This window comes from Ceratotherium simum, chromosome 3 (assembly GCF_057802395.1).
Source record: "Ceratotherium simum simum isolate JZ-2026a chromosome 3, ASM5780239v1, whole genome shotgun sequence".
NCBI lineage: Eukaryota > Metazoa > Chordata > Mammalia > Perissodactyla > Rhinocerotidae > Ceratotherium > Ceratotherium simum.
In genome coordinates, this window is record NC_141902.1 from 44639532 (window position 1) to 44650007 (window position 10476).

At 44.8% G+C, this 10476-nt stretch overlaps 1 protein-coding gene across 1 annotated transcript in view; it reads right to left on the minus strand.

The window, feature by feature from the left end:
• FBN1 (fibrillin 1) overlaps nt 1-8418 on the minus strand; it is a 227851-nt gene extending 219433 nt beyond the window's left edge. The window contains exon 1 of the mRNA XM_004421551.3: nt 8082-8418. Coding sequence (XP_004421608.1) covers nt 8082-8245 — 164 coding nt within the window. The 5' untranslated portion in view covers nt 8246-8418. The remainder of the gene's footprint in view (nt 1-8081) is intronic.
• Nucleotides 8419-10476: the final 2058 nt, after the last annotated feature.

The window sequence follows — 10476 nt, forward strand, 5'->3', positions numbered from 1 at the left end:
CTTCCACTTTTGTGCTCTTGGGATCCTGAGCTGCCACGTAAAAAGTCTGGCTATGCTGCTGGAGAGTGCTGCAGAGAGGCCATGTGGAGAGGGAGACGATCTGAGACTCTCTGGAGGAGAACCCGGAAACCCAGCCAACACTGATAACACAGAGCCCATTCGAGCCCTTCCAGCCAGCCCTCAGCCATTCAAATTAGCTCTGCGGTCAACATACGGGTTAAAGTGTGTGATCAACGGTCAAGAGGCTATTGTTCAAGATCCAGCTGCAAGAGACACTACTCTGAGAAAGGCCTGGTCACTGCACCTGAGGCTCAGTTTCCCCATTTGAAAAAACACACTCCGTGGCTCCATCCCCAAGGGCAGGCCCAGGCAGGAGACTACCTACAAGAGAGCTTTAAAATCTGAAGGCTCCAGCGGAGCCGGACAAGTGGCTCTTCGCTTCCTTTATTCCCCTCTCTGTCCGGCCCTTTAGATAAACCACACCAAAGTAAACAGGGTTGCAGGCACCAGTCCACGACCACAGAACCAGAAACACAGGTGAAGAAATCATCTTGCTCATTCCAGCCCCAACAGACATCAAGAGGAGCAGAGACAAGATTCCCCACTGTGCCCAGTCCAAATTCCTGGCCTACAGAATCATGAGAAATAATAAAACTGCTGTTGTTTTAAGCCACTAAAGTTTGGGGTAATTTGTTACATAGCAATAAGATAACCAAAATACTCACAAATGAAAGTAGCTTGTTTCGTTGTAGTAGAGGGACTAGGAATGATTTTTGTTTCTCTTTACCTTCTCATTAATGGTGCTATAATGTTTTTATGTATAATATGTTTTAATATATATGGAGGTAGAAGCAGCCCAGGTGCCTTCCCACCTTTGCCTCTCACAACCAAGTGGTCAAGTACTGCCCGCGTTACTTCTGGAACACCACTTGAGCCTCTTCTTCACCCTGCCGCTGCCATTGCTCAGGCGATCATCCACTCTCACCCTGACTCCTAGATGAGCCTCCCAAATTTCCCTGCTTCTAGTCTCCTTACTCTCTAATCCGTACATCTTTCACACCTCCGCCAGAGTGGCAAAGAGCTGATCACGTCCCCATCTTAGAATCCTTCAGTAGCTCGCCATCCTCACCTTTCACAATAGTCAGATAGTAACGTTATGTGTCCTTCAGTCCCTCTCCCACCCCTAACAATGTCACTGTCTATGAGCAGGAACAAAAGCCTGCACACTGCACAGCTCCAGGGGGCACTACTTTCATAGGCTACACTATGAACTCTGCTCCTTGGAACCATGCAACGCAAACCCTGCCTGACTGCACTCAATGTCCCTCGATCCCAAACACTTCATCTCCTTTTCACTTCGTGCCTTTTTCACTCTCCTTTTTCCTTTATTTCTCTCCTACACTTCCTCCAAGCTCTAATTTATATAATTTGCCTTACCCAGTCAGTCAATAAAAAGTGGTCAATCAAACATTGTCTATTGAACACCTACCATGTGCCCAGTTCCTAGTTACCCCTAGTGATAAATAAAACAAACAAGAACTCTGCCTTCGAGAAGTTCTCAGTCCTAGTAGATAGTCACTTACTTGTCACTTAGACCAGAAGTCAGTAAACTTTTTCTGTAAAGGGCCAAATAGCAGATAATTCAGTTTTACTAGCCATACTGTCTTTGTCTCAACTACTCCATTCTGCTGCTGTAGTGTGAAAGTAGACACAGATAATACATAAACAAATGGGCATGGCTTTGTTTCAATAAAACTTTATTTACAAAAACAGGCAGCTTGGTCCACAGTTTGCCAACCCTTGATAGACTTTCTCTCTGAAGTCTTTTCTGATTAATCCTATTCCCACAATGATGCTTCCCAGTCATGTGACTGCATCTGCCTTCAATAAATGTCGAGTCTTTCCCCACAGCAATGATAGAAGACGGTGGGGAAGAATACGGAAGAAAGAAACAAACTTTCCAGGTATAAGATTTATTATAACTGAGAAGCAGTAAAATATATTGGTTAAGAGTACCAACTACGAAGCCAGATTTCCCAACTCTATCTCTTACTAGTTTATGTCCCTGGAGAGGACAGCTGAAACTCTGCATCCCTCAGTTTCCTCACCTGTTAAATAGGCAAGTAGGTATAATCTTCCTCATAAAGACGTTATGTATTAAATGAATTAACGTATGTAAAGTTCAATAGGGAGTGATATATCAGAGCTTGCTATTCTTTACCACTATTGCCACAATTTAAAGTAAAAATTATATTATACTAATGGCTCTGAGCTTATAGGCTCAGAGAGAATTATATATAGAACAGAGAGAATTAAATAACTCATCATGTTGGTAAAAACTTAAGACATATACCAGTTTCCCCTGAAAAGACAAACATCTCTTGTAACTCCATTCTGAGAGAAATTTCTCATATGGGACATAGAGGAAGGATTCTAAATGAAATAATAAGGAATGTCTCCAGCTGAGAACCCCGGGCAATGCAGAAGGAGGGTGCCTGTGATGGGTACCTACCACCCTCCACAAAAGTTAAGGTATAATAGTAAAATATACCATTTGCGCCATCCAAAGACCCCACCAGCTCTGACAGTCTATAATTCTTTCTGTATTTTATTAGTATCTTTGCAGAAATGTTAGAGAAAGTTTCTTATTTGACAAAATATTACAATGTTATTAACTATACCTGGGACGTGTGAACTAGCATGAAGGAATATTAGGAATTTTAAGTGGAATTTTACCAAAGTCTTAGTCTTGCATTTTTGTCCAGTGGAATGAAAAACCAAAACCATAACTAAAATTAATGGAGAAAGAAAATTTAATGCTCAGAATTTGTCTTTAAAACTTAACCTTTGCGTACCTCGGCTCTCACAGCTGTAAAAGGAAACTAATAAAAGGACTCACCTCATAGAGATGCTGTGAGCATCAAATGAGTTGTCATATGTAAAACACTGAGGGCAGTGCCTGGCACACAAATGTCATCTCAATGTCACCTAACACTACTACGATTGCTATTATTATTTGTTTTTACTTACTCCTAGACCTCACGTCCTGTGCTACTTTTCTGTTGACTCCTGGTTCACATAACGCATCTGATTCGCCTACCAAATATTATGCCCCTCCAGGCTATGGGGCTGTATGTCACTGGGCTAAATTCAGGCTAGCATTCAATCAAGGCTTCCTGAGTTAATGAGCTCTTTGAAATCCCATCTAATGATAAGTTAGTGTTAAAGTGCTTATAATAATAGGGTTCTTGCCTGTGATGATTTTACAATCTAATGGGAAACGCAAGCTTTACAAACTTGAAACATTAAACTCTCACATGCCTGCCACGTAACTCAGGCTTGATATATGATTGATGGCAGCTTTCTCAAAAAATTTCATGGAAAAGAATTCTAAGATGCTTGAAAAGGCCTATTTGTTGGGTTAGTTTCTAGAAACAAAGAAGTTGTTAATATGATTTATTTCCATTTCAAGAAAACATACTTAAAATCTTATTTCACATTGAAAATTTAGGCTAAAATTCACAAATTGGTTAGGCTTGTTGTTTGGTTTATCGTAGGAAAAAGCAAACAAAGTATTCTGTGAACACCCTAATAATTTGGTCAGTATTTTGCTTGATTAGAGTCACTGGCATAATATTATAGTCTTTTTAAGCATCTGCTACACAAGAAGACAAAGGAATGTTTCATTGTTCTTTAAAATTCCAAATAAGCTTGGAGGGATGTCTGTACTTCCATTTCCATCAGCCCTGACCTCACCTCACGTAGACTGATGCATGTTTTAATTAATCTGTGATTCCAACAAGTTATGCATTGTTGTAAACAACCTCTAAGTCTTAAATGTTACAAAATGAGTCACATAAATAAATATTTTGTCTCCATGTTCTTGTTTAAAATGTGGAATTGCTGAAATCTTCTGTTTAAGAATATCTTTTTTTTTAACGGTGTTGCAATATTTTAGCTTAATCTTTTCAATAAACGCGAGGACAAACAATACCACTGCAGGAGTCTATGCCCCATATTTAATTATTAGCCTATCTGACTTCAGATGAAATCTTAAAGTACTCTTTGTAAAGTAAAATTGACTTTATAAAGTCTACAGGATTTTTTCTGTGTTCCCTGTTGAAGTTCTTTATTTTAATAACAGACTTCTATGTAATTAATCCCTTGGAGTTTGCCATCACATAATCTACCCTGTGTATGAACTATTCCATGTGTATTTTTCTGGTAACAAGACCTCCAGAAAAAAATAAACAAATAAATAAAGACCAAAAGGAATCACATACAATGGAACAAATTGTGTGAAATACAACCAGTCTTATACACTTATAAACCAGGTAACAAGGATAGAAGTTCTCAAGTCATCTTATCAGAGATTTGGGAAAAGGGGGTTTCACTCTAAAAAAATTTTCCCTTTAACAGGAAACTGTAATATTTCCTTATTTGGGAGCTAAAGCAATAAGACTATCATAAATAAATGGTGCATAACTATTGCTATTCAAGTAAAGTTGTGTTTTTTTTAATTGAATTGTGTCCCACACTGTTTGCCTAATCACAAAAGTAGAGAATGTAGCTCAGAAAAATTTTTGTGAACTGAAATTCAAACAATAAAGCTAGTATTATTTCTCATAAAGTCATTTTACACATGTTAAGTGATGCGCAGGCAAAGGAAAACTACTATACATTTATTTTTTGAAAACTTGCAAAATTCTCATTTCAAAACAGAGAAAAATTCAATTTTTGCAGAGTGAATGGGGACCACACTCATTCCATAGAAAAAAGGATTTCCTGTAAAAACAGAAATTGGCGATTTAGTCTAAGAAAACACAGTGAAAGCTGGGAAGAAACTTGAGGATGCTTAAATTTCCACTGTGGAACAACTTCTGCTGCCCAGTGGGAAGGAAAAAAAAAGAAAAGAAAAAAAAAAAAACACCTGCAACAGGATGGGAGGAGAGGAAGACAAGCCAGGACTACACACCCAGGGAGAGAAAAACTAGGCAGGTCCCCAGTCTGCAAGTCAAGAGAGCTGACAGGAAGGAATATATATCCCAAGAAGAACAGCAAATTCTGTAGTCACCTGTCACATTAGACAAAGACAAGAGGGCAGTATTTGTGGAAGACTAGACCAGTGCCCAGCAGACACTGATGAGTTTAAAGCACCTTTTAACTAGAGGAAATATTAGTGAGGTGCTGAAAGTTGCTGCCACCAACTGGGCATCAGGCAGACTTAGGGATTACAAATCACTTTCACTTCATAAACTGTGTATTTCCATCAAAATGGTAAACAGGCTTAACTGTAGTCAAAGAGGTTAGTTTTGAAGCTGGTACTATTTTAACTAGCAAAAATAGAAATTTTAAGCAATAACTGGAAAAATGTAACACACAACTGCTTTTCCTGATGATTTATACAGCAGGGCATGGTTAAAAGACTTATTCATGTGAAACTGTAATAGCAATAAGCAGAGAGAATACATTTTAAATGCTATTCAAAGTTAACATCAGAATTGGTGTTTATTTAAAATCTACTGGAAAACCTTTGATCCAGCAGTTCTACTTTTATTAATTTATAGCACATATACATTTGCACATGTACACACACAGGTGTGTAGAAGAATGTTAGTAATAGCAAAAAAATTAATATAATCTAAAGAGCCATTATTAGGGAACTGTTCCAGCCATATTATGGGACTCTGTGTATAAGGCAGATCTGTATGAGTTAAAAGATGGATGCACTAAAGCTATACAAAAGCGAGCAAGGTTCAGAACAGTATGTACAGTATATTCCATGTATTAAAAAGGATACACACACATACACATACATGTGTGTATATATATTATGTACACATATTTGTATATGTGTATATATATATGCCTATAATATTTCTAGAAAAATATAAAAGAAAATGGTCTCTGAGAGGTAGGGGAAATACTTTTAAATATATATCCTCTTAAATTATTTTTTTAACCTCCCCAAATATATATTTTAAAAAAACATTGTAGATAACACGAGAATTATAAAAATAAAAACTCTTATGTTATAAAGGTTATTATATTATATTATAAACATATAATTTATTATACTATAAAGGTTAATTATAATTATTTTCAAAACCTTTATATAGATATAAAATCTTAACAATAACATGAGGATTAGGAACACTCATAATTACTGTTCTATTAATACCAAGTTTTTAAGAAGGCTTTATGAATAGTTTGCAATAGGGTAATGACTGTGTTAGTGGCCAAATACTATGAGGAACACAGAGAGCTCTCTCTCTCTAATCATAAAAAACGTAAAACCCAACAGAAGTAAGTGCTGGTGTGAGTAAAAGTGTGGACATCCCGTTAAGCAACAAAGCTTAGTTTCTGTTCTCACATTGAGTCCGTGCCTCCCGAGGAAACAGGCCGGTTGGTGATAACACACAGAGATGAGACAAATGCCTGTCCAGGCCTAATGTCTCCCTGCAGACTTTCATCCACAGAATTAAACCCCCACTTCCTTTCTCTATATAGGAGCAATGGCATCAAGCTTAGATATTAAGATAATATCATACAGCAGAAATATTTTTTGAAGGAAAAATGCAGGACTAAATCAGGTCCTTTTGAGAACATATGAAAATCAGAGTTTCAGTCCATCTGTTGAACTTACCATGGGCCTTGCACACAGGGCAATAAACGTCTGCTGCCTGATCAGGATCAGGCTTACCATGATAAGTAAATCTTCTTTCCAACACTGTCGGAATCCTGGATTTATTTTCCACAAAGGCCAAGATGGAACTAAATTAATTGTAACTATTTCCTGGGGTCAGAAAATCATGCATATTTTACCACGGCCTAAGTGCTTGGCTCTGAGAATCATCCTGTCCCCAGACTTGACCAGGACTCAAAAACTGGTCCATTCAGTTTACCGCACTTTGTCTTCCCTCCCTGGGCTGCACAAACACAAATTTCAGTACAAATGTGATTAAAACAGCCCATCACGAGAAAGAGTACGTGAAATGTTCAGCCACATACCCGATGGACACTATCACTTGATCATTCCTGGCCCTATAATCAAGCTATAGAACTACTCAAAAAACAGCAAAAATGAGAATCATAAGACCTTAATAGAAAACCTCTGTGTATTTCCTGTCTAGGTTCATTTAACAGGCTCCTCCAAGGAGATAAAATGAGTCATTTACAGACCGTCCTGCTGCTTCTATGGAGGCTTGAATTTAAACAGTCTCAGAAAAAAAGATCTCTCAATCTCAGCAATTTTAAGGGAAGTGTATTCTCATCCTTCTTCAATTCAGGAAACTGACAATCCTTATACAGTCAACCTGCCTAATTTAAATATTTCCTGCCGAAACATTTTCGGTAATAGGGGCGTAGGGAGCCGGTGAAATGCTCAACTGCATGTACATAACACATAACACCACTGGTTAAAACACCCATTTCAGGCCGGCCACAGCAGCATTACCGCCCCAGTGAAACGAAGAGCTCCTTACAACCCAAAAACAAGTTCTCAGAAACTCTTGCCCTGCTCTGCTTCCAGCGTAGACATCTAAAAAGCAGTATCACCCAGAAAACTGGGTGCCTAATTTTAAGAAGCATAACTCAGAGGACAGCCGAATATTAACAGTGTGTCTTCTCTGACTGTCTGTCATTGGGATCCCTTCCTTTCCTTGCTCCCTTACAAATACAGCGTCTGCAAAGATGCCCACAAGGAAAGTACTTTCCCCTAAACACAACTGGAATTGGTATGAAGGGAAAGGAATGGGCTTCTCTTCTCTCCCTCGCGGCTCCTCCCCTTCTTCCTCAAAGAACCCTTCTCGCCTCCCAAAATCTGCCTCGACAAGAACCCAAGGTTCCTTTTAACCGTGATCTCGCCTCTGGGGCAGAAATCCTTAAAAAGTAGGAGCAAGGTGGTTTAGCCTCGAACGTGGGGAGACCTGGGTAACCTTTGCACCTCTAAGGTGTCCCCAGGAGGTCTTGTCAAGAATCCTTCTAGTGTCGTGAATCGAACTTGTCAGTTCCTCTGTATCTTGATACTCAGGAGAGGGGGAGGGGAGACCCACTCCAAAAGAGCTGACCCATTCCGTTACCCTTTAAGCGCGTCGTGTCCTCCACCGCCTCTTCTCTTGGCCCGGCTGGCTCTGGTTTCCTTCACGTTCCCAGCCTCCAAATTGGCGTCCGCCCCATGGCTCGTGTAGGACGCTAAGAGCACGGTAAATCCCAGGGCGACCTCCAGCAGCCCCCCTCGCCGCATGATGCCAAGCGGCCGCCGGCTCCCGCCGCCTCTCGCCGCGCCCCGGGCTCGGTCCGCGGCCGCCGCTGCGCCCTTAAGCGCGCCGCGCCGCCGGGGTCCCGCTCTCCCGCCGCCCGTCCCCCGGGCCGGGCTCCTCCCGCCTTCTCCAGGCGCTGCTCCCACTTCAGGCGGCCCCTGCCAGCTGCAACAGACAAATCGCCGAGGCGGGGGAGACATTCAGGGCATCGGGATGCTGAAGCTTCGCGGTCCCCATTCCCGAGCCCAACCCGCGCGCCGCCTGCGCGTGGCGCAGTTACTTTGGGTAAGTGAAGACCGTTCGGTCCACAGCTGGCGGAAAAGCCCAGGCCCCCGGCGGCAGCGACTCCAGCCAACCCCTCGGCCTCCCCGACACCGCCTGGAAAGCGCGCCGCCAAGTACCCATGTCCCGAGCGGTCCTAAGCCCCGGGCGAGCTCGCTGGGTTTATTTTTTAGTGGCACGAATTGCGCGCCAGGCGCACTCTGAAAGCCCCAGCTCCCCAGCCTGTCCTCTCCGCCAAGCCGCGGGGCTGGAAGCCCGCCGCGCCGTCCCCGGCCGGCTCCGGGCGCTGCCACCGCCCCCCGAGCATCTGACGCGGAGCCCGGCACCGGGAGCCCCGGGCCAGGAAGCTGTCAGGCAGGGGAGGGCCAGCGCCAGCTGTGGACGTTCCGGGACAGCCCCTCACCCCAGTCCCTGTCCCTGCCCTCGGCGCGGCGCAAACGCAAAAGCCTCCGTGGCTGGAGCTCCAGCCCCGGTGGCCGCCCGACCCCGTCGGGACCCCGGCTGCACCCACTGGAGAAGCGGCGACTCCGGCTCCCGAGGCGGCGGCGGCTGTTCCTCGGTCCTGGCCGCGGCAGCCGCTGCCCCGCTCCGCCCGCAGCTGTCCCAGCTGTGGCCGCCTGTCCGCCTGTGGCACCCACAGTCTCTGCCGCGGCTCCCGCGGCCCCCTCCTTTCCCCACCTCTTCAAGTATCGTCTGCGCAGCGGTTTCTCGCGAGAGAAATACTTTTTTTAAAAAAAGAAAGAAAAAGAAAATGACACCCCCTCCTACATCCCCCTCATCACCACCCCACCCCTCGGCCCCATCCATCCTCCCTTTCCACTCTCCTTTGCCAGCCACCGCCTCGGCGCGGGGGCCTCCCTCGCTCGCAGGATTAGCGCAGCGGGAGGGGGCAGAGGTGATCGGGTTCTGCCCAGCCTGGGATTTTTCGTTTTGGGGTGAGGAGTTGAGGGACTGGGAATAAGTGGAGTAGCGGTTTAGCCCGTTTTGCGGCTGGGAGGTCTAGACCCAAGATTAGCCTCTCCCGTGATCTGGGAAGCCTGGCTGGCGCAAAAAGCTGTGCCACCTGCACCAAGAACGCGCGCTGGAGACTGCGGCCCCGGAGGCCCCGGCGGCCTCGGCGCGAGAGGAGACGCGTCCTCGCCGCCCGCGCCTCCCCGGCGCCGCCTCACTGCGCCTCTCGGGCCGGGCACCGAGCAGAGGCCGGAGGCCCGGAGGCTGGGGCAGGGCGCGTCGCGGGCCGCAGCCGCCGCAGAGGCTGCTGTGCGGGCGCAGGAGGGGGCTCTGCCGCTGCCATTTGCCGCCCGGGCGTGGAGAGCCCACTCGAGGCGCGGTTCTTCTGATGCTCGGTTCAAACCACTCAGGCTGAATCCAGGATACTCCAAGAGGCTGAGTCGGATTCCGACCCAGAGGCCTGTGAATGTTGGAACCTGGGATTTGGGATGGGGCGGCAAAGGGATGGTCCTCTTGCTAGCCTACAACTAAGATTGGGCTTCTAGACGACCCTATTTCACCTCCCCAAACACACACACACACACACACACACACACACACACACACACTCGGCTGCCTCCCCAGGACAAGCAAGACACAGTGACTTTGGAGTATATAGTATTTATGACATCCTTATATGGATAAAACCCAGTGTTGCCTGCACCCTACAATGGCTTAGGAGGGCAGGAAATGGTACCCTGGGCCCTGGCCGCTGGAACTGGAGACCCCCGCCAAAAGCCCCGTGTGGCAGCCACCAGCTATCAAGCCAGAAATAAGAACTCAGCACAAACAGGAATCCTGTTGAAGGGGGGTTTCCTTATTTGCAATTGTTTGCGCCCAGATAATAGAGTATCGGGACCTGGGCAAGTTATTTATCTTCTTTCCAATTGCAAGATGGGAATAATAATGTTGGCCACACAGGGTTATAAAGATGATGATGACC